General features: G+C 35.5%; 1 protein-coding gene across 1 annotated transcript in view; it reads right to left on the bottom strand.

Annotated features, from left to right (window-relative positions):
- Positions 1-520: 520 nt before the first annotated feature.
- The window catches only part of LOC306857116 (liprin-alpha-4-like), a gene marked incomplete at its 5' end in the record, with an annotated part of 99,979 nt that continues 77,563 nt past the window's right edge, over positions 521-22,936 (bottom strand). Inside the window, 21 exons of the mRNA XM_079396819.1 lie at positions 521-658; positions 2,023-2,203; positions 4,081-4,149; positions 4,294-4,469; positions 5,937-6,034; positions 6,123-6,298; positions 7,315-7,341; positions 7,700-7,762; positions 8,624-8,824; positions 9,021-9,102; positions 10,483-10,564; positions 10,848-10,966; positions 13,391-13,521; positions 13,696-13,737; positions 13,866-14,094; positions 16,527-16,753; positions 17,029-17,161; positions 17,282-17,373; positions 18,449-18,511; positions 20,205-20,336; positions 22,095-22,178. Of these exons, the coding sequence (XP_079252945.1) occupies positions 609-658; positions 2,023-2,203; positions 4,081-4,149; positions 4,294-4,469; positions 5,937-6,034; positions 6,123-6,298; positions 7,315-7,341; positions 7,700-7,762; positions 8,624-8,824; positions 9,021-9,102; positions 10,483-10,564; positions 10,848-10,966; positions 13,391-13,521; positions 13,696-13,737; positions 13,866-14,094; positions 16,527-16,753; positions 17,029-17,161; positions 17,282-17,373; positions 18,449-18,511; positions 20,205-20,336; positions 22,095-22,178 (2,457 nt within the window). The 3' untranslated portion in view covers positions 521-608. The remainder of the gene's footprint in view (positions 659-2,022; positions 2,204-4,080; positions 4,150-4,293; positions 4,470-5,936; positions 6,035-6,122; positions 6,299-7,314; positions 7,342-7,699; positions 7,763-8,623; positions 8,825-9,020; positions 9,103-10,482; positions 10,565-10,847; positions 10,967-13,390; positions 13,522-13,695; positions 13,738-13,865; positions 14,095-16,526; positions 16,754-17,028; positions 17,162-17,281; positions 17,374-18,448; positions 18,512-20,204; positions 20,337-22,094; positions 22,179-22,936) is intronic.

Here is a 22,936-nt window from a genome sequence, read left to right on the forward strand (position 1 = left end):
GGCTTTATACGATCTCAGAGTCCTGGAAGTGTATTGCGTGGATAATCACTGCTGATGTGAACACAAACGCACATTTCTCCAGTCACCACTGGTGTAAGACACTGACTATATACAACACCATTCTAGCAGACGGAGCTGTCTAACCGACAGGAAACAGTCACAACTGAGACTTTAAAATTCATATGATATATTCATCTCCATGTACAAGTCTGATATATATTTCCATAAAAAACATAATAGCATAATTTTCAGTTTTTCATATATACAGAGACGTTGATTAATATTTTGCATAACCAAAGGGGAGAAAGCCTTATATAGTAAAATGCCAACGGCACACCCAAAGGAGCAGACTATAGCACTGACAGACTACAGGGCCAAGTACACCAGTTAAGTACGACCACCACAAAGACTATAGAACCGAGATTACTGGGAAACGACTGATAGGATGAGATTTCTCTGCTATGCGTTCCACGCGTTCAGAGTTCGAAATTCATCTTTCTGGCCCCCTCTATTGCACGGTGTCCAAGAAAGCGTTGTTGAGGACAGGGGAGGGGCAGAGGTTAACCCTTCCCTCATCCTTTCAAGGTGTCCCCAGATTTTGGCATATTTCATTCTCGAAAGGCCGTAAGCATGTGTCCGTACAGGTAGTGGGAATGCACTGGCAGGGAAATGAGAGGATAACAGAAGCAAAATCATATTTCTTAAATAAAAAGGTATATTCAGGGTTCGATACAAGTTAATGTAACATGTCAGTCGATAAAAAAGCAGCCAGAACAGTGTAAACACAAGCTGTCAGCTACTTCTTTACCTCAAGTCATGTGTCTGTTGATGAACTGACAACACCTGCAAATTCTCATGTTATTTTATGGAGGAATTCATGCTTTAATAAAATGATGAGCTTAACATTCAGCCTTTAAACTCTCTAGACGCTGGTATTTATGTCTGGTGTAATGGGCCATACACACAGAATGCATTTTTGTCTTCAAAAATACCACATGGAGGGCAGCCAAAGAAATATGTCTACAAATGCGTTCTTTAAAAGTTGAATTTCTTTTAACTTGAGCACTGCCAAACGGTCTTTTAGAGCATATTTACATAAAAAAAAAATAGAGAAGCACCAAAGTGTAATGAAAAAATGCTCACTGTGTGAATGGCCCATTTGTGTAACTGCAGTTTCTACTTTAGTTAACCAACATTATGCTACAGAATCTAATGATTGTACCAAACTTGTACCAAACCCAGAAGAACACTGATATAATTACAAAATGTGAAATTTAAATACCTCCAAATTACACAAACTAAATATATACTTGAATGAATAATGTACAGAGAAAAACAGTCATGAGCTCACATTCATATAATCCATGAGACTGAATAAATATACATGAAAGGACACTGAAAATTGAAATAAAATAATGGAGTGCAGTAATGCATTCATTTACTATAGCGTTGCTGTATGTTCCGATTGGTTAGTAGGTTGATCCTAGTGGATTATATGAACTTTCATTCAATTCTCTGTTTAATAGAAGTTTAAGCTACTTAAATTTTACACAAAAGAAAACTGACCATTCATGTACTGAACGAAAAGTAACCAAGAAATGAATCGGAGCGTCATTAAACATCTCTATCTGAGCAGAGAGGCTGCAGTGACCAGCTTACCTGTTAGTGTGAGTGCAGTGGTTAGTAAAAGCAAGTTAGCAGGAGTAAGTCCTGACAGCTGAGGGGTCTAGTCTCTGCGGGGCCGGGGGACCGGCTGCTGAACCACAGAGACACAGAGGGGAGAAAACATGCAGTGACACAAGCTGAATGACCCTGACCTGTGCCATTAATATTAGTTACTTTCAGCACATGCTTTCACAGTCAAATGCATTCATGTTTTGCAATTAGTGCTGCAAGATAAACTAAAAGAGTTAGAGAAGGCACTACTTGTTAGTACTGTACTGCAACCATTGAAGAGCAACGTGTTAATGGCAATGCTGAACTCACTTCACCCTTGCAAAACACCCTGCCCCCCCTTTCTACCTTCTGGTTGCAGCTGTTTCTTGGTCACAGAAGCCATAGAGGGGGGAATGGACATGGTGTTGTAGCGGAAGCCAGCATGAAGAGTCTCTATGGACCCTGGCATCATACCCAGGCCCTGGCAGTCCCTCGGCCTGAAGCGCTTACGCCACGATGGAGACCTTCGGAATGACTTGTCATCACTCTGTTGAAAGGAATGACATCACAACAACTGGGTTAAGATACTGTTCAAAACTACGACTGCAACAACATCTGTGTTATTTAATTTATGGCAACAGAGAAGCGAGTATCACAGCACAATGATAATTTCCTAGTTCTAAAGCGAACAAATGTCAACATTAATGATGAGCAGTGCAATCCTGGCTGCTTCTGCAGACAAGCACTCCCAGCTTATTGCTGTCAATAAATGGCCATTTTAAAACAAAAATAACATATTCTAGTTGATGTTTCTGTTTCATTTGAAAAAACTGTTACACAGATATAAAATAAATTTGAAATAAAATAGATAAAATAATAAATAAATGTTGTTACGTAAACACACAAAAAAAATACTTCTATTTTATGTTTCACTTTTAAAAAACTGTTACAAAGACAAAATAAATAAATGAATAAATATTTCTATTTACTTTGCTTCATTTAACATTTAGAATTTAAATATCTTTTTCTATTTTACATGTCTGTTTCCTTTTAAAAACTTGCATTCAAAAAGCTTTGAAAAGCTGCATTCAAATCTCAAGATGTTTTTCACTGTAGACATCCATACATTAAAAATGACAATTGTTTAAATATATAAAATAAAATGATTGGTACCTGATATACTGATATGGAAAATCGACTTCATCAGTTTCTTAAAATGACTAATTAAGATGACACAATCATGAACGGTTGTGATTGCTCGTTTGTGATAGCAACAGTTTGGACAGGACCCTTTTCTATTCTAACATGACAGTGCCTCTGTGTATAAGGCACGGTTCAAAAAGACATGATTGATTGAGTCAGTGTGGAAGAACTTGACTGGTCTGCAGAAAGCCAAGTCCTGATCCCAGCTGAACACCTCTGGTGTGACTTTAAATGCAGACCTTGAGCCAAAAACTCATCACCAAACACCAATGATTTGTATACACACTATAAGGACAAAAGTGTTGGGACACCCCCTTCTTTAGAACAGAAAAAGGCACTAACAAAACTGTGGCAACAAAGATGGAAACATAATTCATGTATTTAAAAATTGTATTTCCATCTCTGTTGCAACAGTTTTGGACGTGTCTAAAATGACAGTGCCCTTATGTACAAGTCATTGGTGTTTGGTGATGAGTTTTTGGCTCAAGGTCTGCATTTAAAGTCACACCAGAGGTCTTAATCTTAACATTAAGATTTGTACTAATAGAAATTACTAAAGTAGTCAAACATGTTCAATGGTGACCCAATACTTTTGGCAATATAGTGTATATGTGACCCTGGACCACAAAACCAGTCTTAAGTCGCTGGGGTATATTTGTAGCAATAGCCAAAAATACATCGTATGGGTCAAAATTATCAATTTGTGTAGGCGATTTTCTCAATATTTAGATTTTTTTTGCGCCCTCAGATTCCAGATTTTCAAATAGTTGTATCTCAGCCAAATATTGTCAGATCCTAACAAACCATACATCAATGGAAAGCTTGATGTATACATCTCAATATCGAAAAATTGACCCTTAAGACTAGTTTTGTGCTCCAGGGTCACATATGTGACCCGTGCTCACAAAATGAGTCAGAATTACCAAATTAAAAAAAAAAATGTATTATTCACCATTAAAATACCTTCAAAATGATGTATGATTTGTTGGAATTGGACAAAAAATGACTGCGCTACAGTCATTTGAAGTCACATGTAAGTATATGTACTGTAAAATAAAGTACAACCAAAATCATTATTTATTAACATGACAATATTTAGCTACATGCTTTTGGCAAGTAGTAGACTGCAAAGTGTGCATATGACAAATTTACTTGTAGTAACCTGTAAAAATTCCATGAAATTTTAGCCGAAATTCAAAAAGAATCCAAATGTTTACCAACCTCATCCAGGCGCCGATCTGTTCCCAATACTAAGAGGTTGTTAAATTCCCTCTCCAGAATCTGCCTGGCCTGGAAGACACAGAGATACAGGACTTTGGAAAGACCACCAGTATGCTGAACCACTATAATCAACTGAGTTAGTTTTCTATGCTAGAACAGAATGGATCAGCTAGTGTCTTTAAACTGCTATTAAACATCATGTGTGTTCCTCACCTGAGTGTTCTGCATGGGGATCTGTAGAATGAGGGCCAAGCTGCTGAAGTCAAACATCTCATCTAAGGCAATGAGAGCTCCATGCACACCGCTTTCCAGGAGGTTATTACTGTACTCTTTCAGACCGATGTTCTGAACCCACTGCATCACATGATCATTGGTCCACACCAGGGTATCTGGGAGTGACAACAATACATGCTTTTGCTATTACCTCTGCTAGACACAAAATGGTTCATTGGTTTCATATTAAACTGACTCAAATTACTTCCATTATAAAGCCATATCAGAAAATGTAGCATAGTGTGACTATCAAATCAAAGGCTACGAATGAATTAAATAATTGCATAATTTGATGATCAGCTTCATCGCTGCATGTGCTGCAAGTTTACCATGCATTTGTGAAACGTGCTATGCTCACTTCATTTACACTTTTGCATCATTTTCAACATTTTTGTCAGCACAAGTTTAGAGTATTACACGGATAATAAAAAAATAGTAAATATGCAGAATTTCAACAAAATAAAACAAAAAGGATTTGAAATATTTGAACGTGTCAGTGTTTAAAAGTCAAGATTATTATTGTAAATTGTAGTGTACAATAAAATTCTTAATTTTTTTATTTTACAGTACAATTGTAATTTACAACAGCAATATATTTCTATCTTCAATTTTGTAAATCACAGTTAAAACCTCATAATAATGCTAATACTACTACTGATAATAATAATATTTAATGTGGGCTGCAACACTATCACAATTTAACTTGCATGTCATGTGATCATTAATCAACATCAGAGAATCACAAATGTGAATGTGTCATTAAATTATTGAAATATTAACTTAAAATCTCAGGTGATACTTCAAAGAAGTATTTCATGTCTAGGGCAGGGGTCATCAAACTTGATACTGGAGGGCCGGAGTCCTGCAGAGTTTAGCTACAACTTGCCTCAACACACCTGCCTGGAAGTTTCAAGTATACCTAGTAAGACCTTGATTAGCTGCTTCAGGTGTGTTTGATTAAGGTTGGAGCTAAACTCTGCAGGACACCGGCCCTCCAGGACTGAACTTGGTGACACCTGGTCTAAGGTTTTGGCCTACAAAAAGTTATATATTTTATATGTTCTAAAACACATACAACTATTGAAACAACATGTGTATTGTGACATACAGTTTCCGTGATATACTGTGGTATAAGACTGAACAGACCACCTCTAACCCATGCAGTAAACATTAATGAAGCGAATCTTCGAAGGGGTCTGTGTTTATAACAGTACTGGAAATATCTGTGTTTAGGTAACAGTATATGTGGAGCATGATCATTTTGCACAGCTGGCTAGCCTGCTTTCTGTTTGTACAATCCTGTGCTTAAGTGTGTGTGTCTTGAGCAGTTGGTGCGTGTGTCTTTAGCAATGAAGATGAAAGATTTAAAAAAGCTGTCACAGCTGTGTCAAGTTCATGTGTTATGCTAAAGTTCAGCCAGGCGCTGTCCCTTTAAATGAATTTGACACTATAAAGCTCAGCTGTTGACCTCACACATTCCTGCCACCAAAATGCAGACAACAGGTACAGCCACTAGATAGTGCTCTTCCCTTCATAACTTAGAAGTAATGAATCCAGAGAGTGCATTGTTCATTTATTCATACCTTTGAGGTCATGTTGAAAATCCTCTCTTCTTCGCTCCAGATCCTTCCTGTCATAATTCAGCCTTTTTAAGCACATGATGCCATAGTGCAAACTAGCCCTGTAAGGATATAATGCATATACCATTCCATACAAAGTCTGGTTCACACTGTAGTTATTAAAATTGAGCAGTAAATCTTATTGTTTACCGGTGGAAGCTGTCCACCATCTTGAGATGTGTCCGCAGGTCTTTCTTAGTAAGGTGGTCCAGCATACGGGCGTCCACCAAGCACTCCATGAAGTAGCTACGGTACTGAGGCAGGCCGAGACTGGGCAGCCACTCGTTCCCAATCCACTCATGGTTCATGTCACCATATGCTAGCGTCTGAGAAAGAAAAGAGATATTATTTCACTGTGCCTCTGTCAACTGGATTTTGTTTTGTCATTTTAATTAGATCCTACACAGACATCAAATGTAAAATTTTAAAAGAAAAACAAAATGCATGTTTACATGAATAAATACACACACACCCCAACATTAATCCGGCATAAAAAAAAAAAAAAAAAAAAAAAAAAAAATATATATATATATATATATATATATATATATAGATAGATAAGATATTGTATAGTTATTTTATTGTTTATAAAATAAAACATATTTAAACAATAATATTAAAATCTAAAAATATTTATAGTTATATACATTTCAATTATTTAATAATATAATAAAATACTAGATTTTAATATGTTAAATAAATAAATAAATATATTTATTCATGTTAGTTCACAATGCATATTCACAATGTTAGTAACTAATGTTAACTAATGAACCTTATTGTAAAGTGCCACCTATAAGTTATATATATATATATATATATATATATATATATATATATATATATATATGTGTGTGTGTGCTACCTATATATATATATATATATATATATATATATATATATATATATATATATATATATGTGTGTGTGTGTGCTACCTATATATATATATATATATATATATATATATATATATATATATATATATATATACATACACATATATATATATATATATATATATATATATATATACATATATATATATATATATATATATATATATATATATATATATATATATAAAATTATAATTATAAAAAATACTTTTTAATTTTAAATCAAATTAACAAAGTTTTCATTGCATTTCTTACATATAGAGTATAACTGGAGATATTTAAATGACAAATTGCAATTTGTTTTTACTAAACTCCATATGAAAATCATATAAAGACTGTCAATTCTTATGCCATAAACATACTAAGCTAATGACAGATTTTTTAAATGGAAAGTAAAAACCACATAAAAGAGGTCATTGGAAGGCTCTCGGTTGCTCTCTCACCTGAGCCCAGCTTCCTTCCTCATTCTCCTGTCAGTCAAAGGCCAGAGTGCCAGCGTGTTAGAGCACAGAGGAGAGTGTTAACAATGCTCTCTTCCAGCTAAATAAGTTCAGTCCAGTCAGAGTAGATGAAGAGCAAACCAAGCAGCTGTGGTTGTTACTAGGTTACTGCAAATGCAGTTAAATATGGAATAATTTTGCAAAGCGACAGGACAGTAATCACATAGAAACATGCAAAAGGTTTAATAAGCGCACTCTTTGGGTAGTTTGCAGGGCAGAGGGAGATGGGGGTGGATTCAGGGGCAGCAGGCTGGGGGTTGTGAGGGCTGCGGAAGCGTGGCATATGCATGGCACCGCGGGCACAAGGGAGTCACCCAGATGGACTAACCATTTTGGTCGAGGTTGCCATGTTTTCCATCTCCTCGTGAGTCACCCACACATTTCCGGAAGACTGAACAGAGAAAAACAGACACACACACACAGATAAATGATCACACATGGCATAGTCCGCATATCCACCTTTAAAGCAAAGTCCCTTTAAGGCAAGTACAGTTGGCAGTCATGTTACTAACACCCCCGGCAATTATTTTCTACGTATGCAGTAGGTGTACAGATACCTATTTTAATCTAAATTGGACCAAAATCACTAACAATTTGTTTGGGTTTAAATAAAACAAATTCAAATAAAAATGATTATAAAGATGATTTATTATTTTTTAATATAATCATTAATATTTTTTAATATAATTATTTTGTTTTACTAACGATTGAAATAATAATTGAATAAAAATAGAATGCATTATTATGCATAGAATTATAAAGCATTTACCAAATTATTATAAATAAATATAATTATAAATTATAAATAAATATATTAAATATTTTTTTTTCACAAATTGTTATTGTAAAGATTATTTCATTTATATAATTATTACCATATTAACATAATTATTGTATTTAAATAATGATTAACAAAATAATGAAATAAAACTACAATAATTGTATTAATTATTATGATTAATTATTAACTACTTAATTCTAAAATAATAAAATTAACTAAGTTGATAAAAATACGTTAAATATTTTTTACATAAATGTTTATTATAAAAACGATTTCACTCATAAAATAAGAATTACATGACATATAAAATTACAATGATTTTAGAAAAATTACTATAATTCATTATTTATTATTTTAATAAATTTAAATAAAAAAAATTAAAATAAGATAAAATTTAAAGTAAAACATTTGATTCATATTTGTTTTCCGTTTGAGACTGTTTATGTGAGCAGTTTACAGGCAGGCTCTTACTGTGCGTGAGGTGAGAGGAGCTGACGGACTCGTCAGTGACACCATTTCTTGAATGGCCAGCCTCAGCTTCAACCGATGCAGCGGGTTACTGATGCCGATCTCTCGCTGAATCTCTGTGTCCGACAGTGCTGACATGATGGCGCCGCTCTTCACATTGGCACGACACGCTGCCACGTACCAAGCTGGCATGCCCACCCACAGCTGGAGGATGTCAGAGAGAAGGCCGTCAAGATGCATCTTCGTTATCTCCATCATCATCAGAGCGAGTAAGTAATTATCCTAATTATTGTCATCCGTATCCCACCCCCCCATGATTTGTGTGATTATAATCATGGAGATCATGAGTGCTGTGCTCATTACTGCTCTGTAGGAGGGAAGGTGGCTGATGTCTTTGTACCTCGAGCCAGGAGACCACAGTTGGGCCGTCCCACTGAGCAAAAGGAAGCCCTTTCCTCCTAGCATCCTCCAGCAGCTCATGTCTGAGAGAAGACAAAGAATGGTCAGAGCTTAGAGGAAACACAACCCTAGAGACGTTAAACTCACATATGAACATATGAAGCGTACAGTGTAGCGGTTAAACGATATGGGAATTTTAACAGCAATGTTCATTTTATTCTGGCTAATATACACACCCACTCAAAAGTCTGGAATTACAATTTACTTATGTTTTTAATGTAATTGTTATTTTTGTTTAGCATGAAAGTGGAACTAAGCCCTGATATGTAATAACATAACATAACATAACATAACTGGAATCTGAGGGTGCAAAAAAATCAAAATATTGAGAAAATCGCCTTTAAAGATGTCCAAATAAAGTTCTTAGCAATGCATATTACTAAACAAAAATTAAGTTTTGATATATCTACAGTAGGAAATTTACAAAATATCTTCATGGAACATGATCTTTACTTTATGCCCTAATGATTTTTGGCATTAAAGAAAATCAATAATTTTGACCCATACAATGTATTTTTAGCTATTGCTACAGATATACCCCTGCAACTTAAGGCAAGGCAAGTTTATTTATATAGCACATTTCATACACAATGTTAATTCAAAGTGCTTTACATGAAAGGAAGTAAAATAGTCATAAAAAATCATAATAATAATATTGATCACAGCAATAAAAATAAGGAGTTGAAAAAAAGAGAAAACATTTTTTTAATAATAACAATAATAATAAAAACAAGAAACTTAAAAACAAATATTCTCAAGCTTTGTTCAAACTCTTCCGCAGTAAGAGATTGTATAAGTATACTTAAGTATACAACTTAAGACTGGTTTTGTGGTCCAGGGTCACATATAATATTTTTTATTATCTATATTACTATTTAAAAGATTGAGCTATAAGATTTAATAGGCTCGCCAAGGTTGCATTTATTTGATAAAAAATATACTAATAACAAAAAAATTATACAATTTAAAACTGTTTTCTGTTTGAATCTATCCTGTTCCTGTTATTTTAAATATTAACTTATCTGAATCAGATTTTCGTTCTATTAGAGAACAGCACTAGGCTATTCTTCTAACATCATTTATTTTATTAGAATGCAAGCATTTTTCTGTCAGGCTAATGATCAGAGGACAGAGATAAGATGTGGAGATGAGGACAGACTCTATGAGATGGTAAAGTAAGCTCAAATGAGGCCATGTTATTAGTCTACTATTAAGCCTTATTTGTAACGTGTTTATCTGCAGGAAATGGCACTTTGCCATCCAATTGGTTGGTCATTTGCTTTAATTGAGTTGTGTAATTAGGTAATAAGGATTAGGTCAGATTAGTGAATGTCTCTGGGTGATTTGATGGGCGTCAAGGCGAAGGAGCTGTGTGAGTGAGATATAAAGCAGAGAAGACCTACTTTTTCTTCATCCTGCGATCTCGCTCTGCCTGTGTGCCCAGTTTGCTCAAGGTCATGGTATCTCCAATGCCCATCTCGAAATCTGTGAAAGTGAAACAACATATTAAAACACAGTTAGTTAAGGAGTATACAATCTTCACTCATTTAGATACATGGTATCAGAAATCTAACTTAATTCGACTTTAAGACAAATAAACCAAATACTTTCTGATTACATGTAAGGCTTTTCTTATACCATTTAAAGTATTTAAGATTTTTATGGCCTTAAATTTGATAAAACTGAATTTAAGGCTTATAAGTGATACTCTGTAGTAGTAATAAAAACATTTCCCCGATGTAATGTATGCATGTTTGTTTCATGCTACCTGGAATGACAGGTGGTGTCATCTGGCCATCCTTGCTCAAAGGCTGATCTAAACGCGATTTCTCCTTCTTGCCAAAGAGACGGCCGATAGAAGACTTTATGCCCTTCTTTTTGTTGCCCCTAAGCAGAGAGAGAAAGAGAAAGTGAGGAAAAAGAGAGGCACTGTGTGACTTACAGTAAAGCATTTAAAGGGCTAGTCCACCCAGAAATGAACACTTCGTCATTATTTACTCACTCTCATGACATTCCAAACCTGTATTACTTTTTCTCTTCTGTGGAAGAATGTTTGTTACCAAACAGTTTTGGTTCCCACTGACTTCCATTATATGGGCAAAAAATTCAATGGAAGTCATTGAGAACCAAAAAGGTTTGCTTACCAACATTCTTCAAAATATCTTCTTTTGTGTTCCACAGAAAAAACAGATTACAGATTTGGATTGACATGAGAGTGAGTAAATGATAACAGATTTTTCATTTTTGGGTGGACTAGCACTTTGAGGGATGTTTGCAATGACAGAATTCTGAAATAGCAACTGGAAGTCATTCATTTTTAATCATTTCAGGTGGCATTAGAAACTATTATCAATAGCAAAACTAAGTTGAGCACAGTTTAACCTAATGCAAATGAGAAGTGCAGCAATGTGGAGGTAGAAACTGCAGTCGAATAGAAACAGTAATAGTGGCAAGGATTTTTGTCCTTAATAACTGCCGGGGTGAAGGGGAAATGCTTTAAAAACAGTGAGACCTGACACAAAAGATAAAGACATGTATCTGAAGTATGTGTACATAAGACAGAACACAACAACCTGTCCTGTGTGAACAACGCCTCACACTATATAACATGCCGGATCACTTCTGTTTGTAATCTCTTAATCAGACTAACTGCCTGCCCTGCTGAGAAATGCTTAGTTATTCCTGCACTCTTATTTGGTTCTATCAAAGCCAATTCAATCGTAATGAAATCATTCCTCCCCTAGCATCACCATAAATTTGTGCAAAGCATTAAATCGTGATGGAGCTGGGCGGCTCTGAGATGCAGTTGAACTCCCCAGCAGTGATGAGGGAGTAGGAAGGACAGAGAGACTGAAAAACAGCACATCAGGTGTGATTTCTTGCTTTGATTCAAATCAATGTGTATTAGTCTGAGTGTGCAGGACTCCTTCTGAAAGTCTTATTTGAATTAAATTAGGCAGACTACAAAGTGTGATTTGTATTCGACAATACCCATGGTAGTTCATCATTAAATTTAGCCGTACAAAAACACCACACCAGCTAAACCCTGACTGAGCTTACATAGTAGATGATACTCTAGAGCAGTGGTGTCAAACTCAGTTCCTGGAGGGCCGGAGCCCTGCAGAGTTTAGATGCAACCCTAATTAAACACACCTGATCTAGCTAATCATGTCATTTAGGCTTGTTTAAAACTACATGGTTTGTGTGTTGGAGCAGGGTTGGAACTAAACTCTGCAGGGCTGCGGCCCTCCAGGAACTGAGTTTGACAGCCCTGCTCTAGAGAGAACATCTGGAGCAACATAATTAAAAACACAGCATGATAGCTAAACATGATGCTAAACCAGAAAATCATTTAGAAATTCTTTGTATAAGTCAGTCTATAGTGATTTTATTTTTTATATTTTTATTTAGCATTAAAAGTGGACCTAGGTTCAGATCCTGACAAAACATATGATAAATGATATACATGATATTCTGAACAATGTATTATTTTATAAATGTTTATTAATTGTCTGTATAAAGTATTAATTTATTTATTAAATAAATTATCGACTAATGTTCAAAAGTTTAGTGCTTTTGATGCAAGTTTCCTATGGAAATTAAGGCTACGTTTATTTGATTAAACAAACAGAAAAATTATATTTTAATAATATTTGAAAATGTAATTTATTCCCATGATGCCAAAGCTGAATCATTTTGATTAGGTACTAAAACTAAATTTCTTATATCTTATTATTATTAATGTCGAAAACAGCTTAATATTTTTGTGATACAGTTGTTCAGGATTATTTGACGAATAGAAAATTCAAAACAGCAACATTTTTGGAAAAGCTCAATGGAAAGCAGCATCTTTGACATTTTGTTCTACTATGAAAATATTTTAAAATGTTTAAAATGAAAGCAGGTCAATTATGACAAAATTGTAATTTTAAAGCAAATGATCTGCAGAAGGAAATTGAAGAGATTAAATTAATACATGTGAAGTTTCAGACAATTTTTTTTTTTTTTACCTACAATAATCAGCTTATTTTCAAAGATTTAAGTTATCTACTTGGCTCACAATTCACATGACACACCTAGCGGTGTATTACAGAACAAATCAAATGCGGGCCACACATGACTTGAACAAAGGCAAACTGACAGTAATAGCAGTTGAGTGTGTGTGAGACAATGCCTGCCTATAACAAACTCATCTGTTCTCAATTGTGCCTGCTAGGAAAATTGTGTCTCATTTAGTTCAATCAGAGAAGGATCTATTAACACCTGAGTGTGTGCGTTTACACACATCTGTGGATTTGTGTGTGCGTTTACCCTCGGCCATCCTCAAGGCTTCCTGTTAGCTGAGCGAAGTTCATTTGGTCTAGTCTGAGACCGCGAGGGGAGGAAGGGGGCGAAGTCTCACACTTGATGGTGGCCTTGTCTTCTCGGGCCTCCACAGGAGACTGGGACAAAAGCACACAAACAAAATCTTCACGATATTGCCTTTTGCAAAAAAAAAAAAAAAAAAACGAATGACATTTCCCACACACCCTGAACACAAATCATTTAAAATGCTCACACACTTAATTAGCACAAGCAATCCAGTCTTCAGTTTAGTCATTTAGAGATGAAGACACACTTACAGCCACTCGTCTGCGATGTTTCCTTAAATCACTAGGCTGAAGTGTTAGCAGGAAGAAAGAGACAGAAGAAGATGCAAGGTGACAGATGATTAAGTGCTGTGAGTGTTAGAAAAAGGACGGGGTTAACACAAAATAAAAGCATTTAAATGTTAAGCAAGGATCACCAGGGTCATGATGCCCAACTCGTGGGCCGCAGAACCAGACGTCAGTTTGGGTGTGGATCGGCCGCTAATGGGGGGTGATGAACTGGCCAGAGAGAGGGCGGTGACGGAGGTGGGGATGGAGGAGCGTGGCCGCAGTGTCACGTTCAGGCCGTCCATGCTGCCGCTGTTTACTCGACTCTCGATCTCATCGGCCCGGAGCTCTGCTGATTCCCTCTCTACCTGGATCATTCTGGAACAGAAGGAGAGAGAGATTTAGCACCTGTATGGTCCTACATAAAAAACACACAAACATCCCCAGACGGTACTCTCTGCAGAGTACACTTCAAACCGAAGCCGAACTCAAATCAAATCAAATAATTTTTAAAAAAATCTATTTAATGTTGGCTACCCATTTATCCATATTTATAGTTATACTTTTAACTAATATAATGAATTAAAACCTATAAAATACTGAATTTTATGCCTTAATCTTACATCTTCTAATAAATTATAAATACATTATGTGTAGCCAAGAATGGCTGTGTACAGGGGTGCACATAGATTTTTCAGTCTGGTTCTCATGAGAGCACCTGGAGATTTGGTTTGGTGCTCACACTGCACTTAGTGTGACCCATTAAATTATGACAATAAAAAATAAAATAACTAATAATATTAATTATAGTGTTACTGCTCTTTATATAGTTAATTTAAAAATAAATAAATAAACAAAATAATTAATGCAGCATAATAATACTATTATATTCTAAAATAAAAATATTATTAAATAAAAATACATTGATTTTATAGTACACTTAAAAAAAAAAAAAACAATGCTAATATTTAGATTTTTTTTTTCTTTATTACATGAATTTTCAACATTTTCAAATATAAAATCTGCAAGGGAAGTAAGTATATGTACTGCTGGTTTTAGTGCTGCCGAGTTAAAGTCACTGTTCTGCATTTTGCTCTGAAACCAGCAGTGCATAGGTTAGATTTATGTTTTTAGTTTGAATTGACATCTCATACAGTATTACAGTTAGTCGATCTAAAATGGTGATTGTGCATTAACAGCTGTCAAATTAGTGGTCTGAACTTATTTAAACAGCGCAATTTTTATTTTGGTCGCGCACCTGTGCACCACTTATGCGCACCCTTGACTATCTATATATAATGCACATATAATGCACATATAATACATTATAACGGTGGCTAGAATTAATGGAGAAACCATAAAATGCACTACTAATAGCTTTATAGGGCATTATATATTCAGCCCTTAAAGAAAATGTCACCAGGACTCCTCTTACTGTTGATATATGTTCATATTCATGCAGTGGAAGTATAGTCTGTTGAACCCTTGAGTTTAAGCCACAGCTCAGGTCATGAGTCATTGCTGTCTGCACACTGCTGCACATTTCAGGTGATAGCTCTGCTATTGTCTGGCATTTATATTCATCCACAACTCAGAATCTATCTGTGTGATGGGCAGATTCAACTTACAGACTCACATATATTGTCATATATGACAGATGTTCCACCTCTAGCGCTTTGTGCTGCTGAAAGTAATCCAGACAGCTCGGTATCAGGACAAGCGTCAGAGCACTGTTTGGATTTAGAATGAAGTTTTTGGCCTGCCTGACAGTTTCTGTTACCGTTCTAGTTATATAACGCACAGAGACACACAGGTGTTCTTTTAGTCTGCCTGCTGGGTCAATGCATTCTGAAATCAAAAAAAGGTCATTGAGTTTGAGAAGAAAGTTGGCTCTGGCTGCAGCTGGCCACCCGTCTGAAGACTCTGTTCAACAAAGCATGAGTTTAGAGCACAAGCTTGGATCAATAAGACAATTGAACATGACATTTTAAGTATTTAAGCTGATATACTTGAGGCACATGATTAGATTTCACACAAGTCAAATTTGAAGCATTCATATACTAAAGCAAATATTGTAAAGAGTAACCCTGAACTGTTAAAGGGCTTTTCTACTCTTTTAAGTGGGTCTTTAAGCTGGCAGTAAGTTAAAGAGCCTATATGCAACACTAATTATAAATTCCTTATAATGTTAGTCAACGTTTCGTCCACCAAAAACCAATTAAACAGCCTATTTTAGCTACAGTATCTTTTAGACTTATGCAAATGACTTCTGTTGATTGGCTAATGTCTTCACAAGTTAAATGAGTAACAACACCTCCATCATAATGATGAATACCAAACAGTTAATGATAAATAAATACAACCTTACCAACCATTGTCTTTCTCATTGCCTTGCTGTGTATAACTCTGCCTGTTGACCTCGACTCTGATTTCCTTGTTTGCTCGTTTGGACTGATGTTTGTGTATGAACTCTTTGCCTGCCTACTGATTTCCGCCTTCTGGATTGCCCCTGTGTGTATCAATGGACTCAACTGTGATACTGGTACAGACCTCTTACCTGACTTCACGTTTCTGTTTGTTGAAACCCCTTTTAATAAACTTCTGCGAATGGATTCTAACTCTGCCTCAGCGCCATCATTACACTAAGTTAGCGCTTAGTCATAAACTATGCACTTCAACAGTTTTAAAAAGCTTTTTGAACAAAACCTAAGTGGCACTAGCTCATGCAGACACTGCTAAATGTCAGGTTGTTGCTGTGCAGCTGCTAAAAATCAAAACAACATAAAAAAATATATTTTAAAAATCCCAACCTGATCTCCTCATTGATGGCATCCAGCTGTTCTTGCAGCATGAGGGCAAGCGTCTGGGCGTCAGAGTGCCCGCTGGGAGACAGCATATCGGCTGAGCTGAACATGGTTTCATGGTCTTCATCGTCCAGGTCAGACAGCTCAGTGTCGCTTCCCATCAGGTGAGTACGGCTGGCTCGCAAGCTGGAAGGCTGAGAGCGATCCCAATCCTGCTCCACCATTGGCAGGATCTGGAAATAAAGGCATGGATCAGGGTTACAAATCAGGCTTCCAGATAATAGTGTTTCAGTAAGATCTGATTTACTCTCGACATTTTTGAAGTGGATTAGAGAACCCGGAACTTACAACAAACACATCCAACGAGGCAAAAGAAAATAATAGGGAGAAATTAGTTTACAAGGCCAAGGTTGGTCAGTGACTACAGTAATACTAGTACAGTACATATTACAAGTTTTGGTTTATGACAGTGACAGATGGAGATGTACAGTAGTTGCGACATTGACACCTTGGTGGGTTCATCCCTGAGTGCCACCAGTCGACCTTTCTGAGCCCGTCGTATGACCCCTACGGAGGAGTAGTGATCTCCTGGACCTTCTACCACTGAGAAGCGAAGGTCTGTGGCACTGCCAACATGAGACCTAAGACCGGGTCAACAGAGAGAGGCAGAGAAAGAGGCTTACTTAGCTCATCACTGAGCAAATAAAAACAGGGCTCATTACATAACAAAATACTATAATCATTTTAAATCTGGATGTCACCTAGGATGTGTTCCATCTCCAAATGCCCCGCTCCTGCGCTTCAAATGATCCAGTTCAGCCCGTAATTTATCAATCTCCCCAATAAGCCTCTCCTAAACAACCAAAAAACACTTGATTATTCAGTTCTTTCATTATTATGAAAACTACTTTTATGAACTTAAATGAATTAGGATCAAAATAAGATCACATTAATTTTAAAATAGATTTTTGAAAGTAAATGAATACTTTATTCCTCAAAGATGCATTAAATTGATCAAAGTGACAGTACTGACATCTATAATGTTACAAAAGATTTTTATTTTTGAATAAATGCTGTTATTTGGAACTTTATCTTCAGCAAAGAATCCTGAAAAATGCTAACACAAAAAATATTAGGCAGCCCCGTTGATAACAAGAGGAAATGCTTCTTTAGCTGCTGAAAATTCAGCTTTACCATCACAGAAATAAACATTTAAAACTATATATTAAAATACAAAACATTTTTGTAATAATTTTTCACAATCTTACTGTTTTACTGTATTTTTGATCAAATAAATGCAGCTTTTGTCAGCATAAGTCTTTTAAATTTAAAAACAAAAAACATAAATGTAAAAAAACTAATAATAATAATACATTTAAACAATACATTTAAAAACAATACAGAATCGTACCAACCTTAAACATTTGAATATTAGTTTATGTATATATTTTTAAATACATATTTGCACTTTTAAAAATGCAAACACTATAAAACGTGTCCTGCAATGTGATATATAAAAAAATAATAAAAAACATAAAATAAATCGAGACCATCTGCAGGTTAAACACTTACACACTTCTTTATTTCATGTAATCATTTTCTATTCTTAAGTGTTTTAAATTAATTTTAAATAAATTTCTGTATCATTGTTTTTTAATTATCAATATCATTATTTTTATGACTATTTTACTTTCTTTCATGTAAAGAACTTTGAATTACCATTTTGTATGAAATGTGCTATATAAATAAACTTGCCTTGCCTTGGCTATACATTCATAAAAATATCTTAATTTAAACACTTGATGTTAATTAAGAAAGGCCCATGGACATGTTATGCTCCTCAGTTATATCTAGAAATTGCAACACTGCAACACTTCTGGCTATCGCAGTTCAATTTCTGCAGATCTGTGTGATATCAATGGGCATACCTTGGTGTGATGGAACTCTTCCAGTTGTTTTTGGGAATTCTCCAGGTCATGGATGAGTGCATTCTTGAAGGGGGGGGGGGGGGGGGGGGGGGGCGAAACAAAGTTGAGAATAAGCTTTAAGCAGCATGTTGTGCCAAAGATAACCTGTACACTCTCTCTCTACGTGTGGTGTTTCAGCATGTCCCTTCACGTCTAATGGTTAGAGAGTTGGACTCGTAACCCAAAAGTTTGCGGGTTCGAGTCTCAGGACCGGCAGGGATTGTAGGTGGGGGGAGTGAATAACCAGCACTCTCTCCACCTTCAATACCACGACTGAGATGCCCTTGAGCAAGGCACCGAACCCCCAACTGCTCCCTGGGCGCTGCAGCATAAATGGCTGCCCACTGCTCCAGGGGTGTGTTCACAGTGTATGTTCACTGCTGTGTGTGTGCATTTTGGATGGGATAAATGCAGAGCACTAATTCCGAGTATGGGTTCATTACCATACTTGGCCACATGTCACGTCACTTTCACTTTTACATCTGTGTTTTCCACAAGCAATTTCCTGATGCTCTAGGATGAAGCAGATTGTAACTATGTACATAAATATTCATATTAAATTATTTTCATTAATTCATTAATAATTTAAATAATATATAAATACTTTAAATAATATATAATGTAAATAATTTAAATAATTCGAACAGTTTCATAAGATAAATGTGCATTAAGAAAATTAATCAACATAATCAACAATTAATTTCTTACGAATAAAAAATAATAATAGATTTAAATATCTTTTCAAATTAATGAGCTCTTAAGATATACTTGCCCTATTTTAATTGTTCATTAAGAAAAGAAAAAAGCAACAATTATTTTTTTTTGCCAATGCTAAAAATTTTTATTAAAAATATTAAAATATTTTCTTATAACATTTCAAAAATTAAATGTTAAATAATAGAATTAATTTTTTAAATAATAAAATTAAGTAACATATACATATATATATATATATATATATATATATATATATATATATATATATACACTCTGCCCTCCAAAAGTTTGGAAACACCCCAACCTTCCTAAACCTTCCAACAAGACAATGACCCCAAGCACACTTCCAAGCTGTTCAAATCCTCTTTGGAGAGGAAACAGTCAGCTGGCATCAATGGCCTCCCCAGTCACCCGACCTCAACCCAATTGAGCTACTATGGGAGGAACTGGACCGTGATGTCCGTAAGAATTTGGGCAATCCTTCAGGTGGCTTGGAGTAATATACAGTATCAAGTCAATGTTTGAATAAACTGACAGCTCGGATGCCCAGATTATGCAGAGCTGTAATAGCTGCCAATGGTGGATATTTTGATGAATCGAAAATTGACATTTTTTTTCTATGTATAAACTGTTTATGTAATAAAATATGTTTTCGTAGTTTGTGTTGTCCCTTATCAGTGCAAAATTATCACAAATTAAAAAGGATACATGCCAATATTGTCCAAAACCCCACTTTTCTAGGGCGTTTCCAAACTTTTGGAGGGCACTGAATATATATATATATATATATATATATATATATATATATATATATATAAAACAGCCCTTAATATTGTATGCTTTTTTGCTGCAGTGCATGTAAATCTGAGATCTGCTGTAATTAGGCCTGGGAAACCTATCAGACCTGTGTGTGTTTGCTTCAATACTCTTTGAGCATCTCCTGATCAAATGGTCAAATGTGAACAGTAGTATGTGCAGGTGGGTATTGTAAAATCTGTACCTTGTCCTCCAGCGCAGCCATGCGCTCCTTCAGGTGCAGCTGAAGCCGTTCATTGGACTCTGTGAGAAGACGGTCCACAGTGTCAGACAGACGCTTGTTATGCTCCTCGTTCATCTTCTCCCTCTGCCGAGCCTGAGAAAGAATGACAGCGAACAGAGAAGATAAAAGGAAGAAAGAAAAAAAGGAGTATGAAACAACATCCTTTATTTAAGAGCACAACTAGACTGGAATTTGTTTTTCTGATAATCAACGTACAGTACAACTAATAGAGGGCAAAGCACTGTCATCACATTCTAAATATTTTAAATAAGTCAGGTTCATGATATTAAAACATTTTTCTAAAAATAAAACAACTAATTTCTCACATATTTTGTGATAATCCCTCAAGAAAATGAATGACAGTCCTTGTAGCTGAATGCAGGGGTGATGACTTTTAAACACAGTTGCAGCAGGATATGGACACTCAGTTGCCTGGCAACAAAATCTTAATTTTCTTTTGGTGGCAGCGGTCTTTAAAATGTAGTCAACACAGAGCATTGTGACTGTCAGGAAAGAACGGGAGCTCAAGCTCAGTCTGAGGTGTAAGTATCAAGGTTTAATTAAGACTGAAGGAGGATAAGGACTCTCTTTGACTGCTTTAAGTCATTACAACCATCAGCTCACACACGCAGAAGGAAATTAACCATGCATGAATTATTCAAAATCCAAATATAGCAGCCAACTACAGCTCTGCTCTCACTGGGGGTGGGGAAATTCATCTGCAAGATGAGCAAAAAAATGTCCCATATTCTCAGAGCAGCAGCATGTGTGTGTGAGTGTGTTTGTACAGGAGTGCTAGCCTATCGATCTTTGTTTGCCTCTGTTGTGTGTGTAAAAAAACAGAAGAAGACACAAAGCAGCACAGGCTAATCAGAGCGGTCAGGCCGCAGAGTCCCCACAGTGAGGTCGAACACACCGCCTGCAAGCCTGGTCAAGACCTATTGTGCAACAGGTAACACGTCTTCCTTAACACACACACACACACACACACACACACACACACACACACACACAGAGAAACACACTTTAATTATCAGATTCGGACCATATACTTGTATTGTTTTTAATAAAATCTAATCGAAATAACTACATTCTAACCTTGAAACCCAAACAATTTTTTTGTATTATTATATTATATTATTTTATAATATATTATATTAAAATATATTTATTATATACGTATTATTATATAATATTATATTATTTCTTAAATTAAATTATGAATTATTAAAAAATATATTTAGAATCCATTATGGTAACACAATATATAAATATATATTTTAATCTTTGTTAATGTTAGTTAATAAAGGTCCATTAAATCATATACAATTTTTGAATAATGTATTAGAAAATGTTGAAATGAATATAGAGTAAACTAAGATTATTAAGTTCATGCTCAGGTTCATGTTAACTAACGTAGTTAACTAATTTTAACAAATGTAACTATTGTGAAGTGTGACCTATAAGTATGTGTAATACAAGCTGCTAGGGACAATACGCCTAAACAAACATTTTCGTTTTACATTTTCATTTTGATATGTTGTTTATTTACTTTTCCCTAATAGGAACCATCTGATGTGGGCTATTTCAAGTTTGTGTTGACGTAGCCAAGCATATGAACATTCGCACACACTCACCAAAAAAAAAAAAACACTGGTTATAGTGTTCATTCTTATGTGCACTTAAACAAATCCAAATCACACTCACACAGCGTAATGAACCAAAGCCACTCTCGCACTCCCTCATTTACTCCCTCATAACTCATCTTTCCTCTACCCAACATTCACTCATTCAGTGACAAACTCAGCATCCCTTTTTCTTTTGTTGTCATGACCCCAATCCAGTCCTCACCCTGCCCAGCTCTTGGTTCTTCTCTTCCAGCTGGGCCTCCAGTTGGCGCAAACGCTCCTCGATGTTGCCATGTCTCTCCTCCGCCTACAGGAAACACTGACATTAGTATAAAGAGCAACAGCAGAGCTAAAACCTTCACAGATTAGACACTTCACATTTAACAAAAAAGAGACTTCGATTTAATTGCTTGCATTTTATTGGTCACAGAAAGATGCTTGTCAAATCTGTTCTCAAAAACCATATTTAAAATTAAAATAAGGCTATGATACGTCAAAGTATATATATATATATATATATATATATATATATTTATTAATTTTTTTCTCAGTGCATGATGTTGTATTATTCAGTTTCTCTACAGCCCAGTGATGGCATATAAATAGGATCTTAGGAAGGAGAAAGTCTGCATCTGGTTTAAGGTCAGCCATGGATCTGTATTACTTGAAGCATGAGGTGTATGACAGGATACCACTGACTGAGAATGACAAAAGTTGCCATTTTTAATTAACTACATTAGCGAGACTATAAACAAAACCCCACTGCCTCTCTGCCACTCTGACAAGACATTTGGCTGCCTCTGAAAAACACTGTCATCCACAATTCCAGTTGATGTTCAGATGAAATGTGACTGCTACAGAGTGAGGATTATCTAAACTGGCAAGAGAATGAGATGGAAGCCTGTAGAAGAGAAATATCAGCTCTACCTGTGGATGGCTGATGGCTGATGCAATGGAGTGCTTTATTATATACAAAACAGCTGTATTGTTTTTGTCTTTTTTGACACTTATAAGAAGAGAAAGGACACAACTGATAGGAAAAGATGAAAAAATAATAATAAAAGG

This window comes from Barbus barbus, assembly GCF_936440315.1.
Source record: "Barbus barbus genome assembly, chromosome: 37".
Classification (NCBI taxonomy): domain Eukaryota; kingdom Metazoa; phylum Chordata; class Actinopteri; order Cypriniformes; family Cyprinidae; genus Barbus; species Barbus barbus.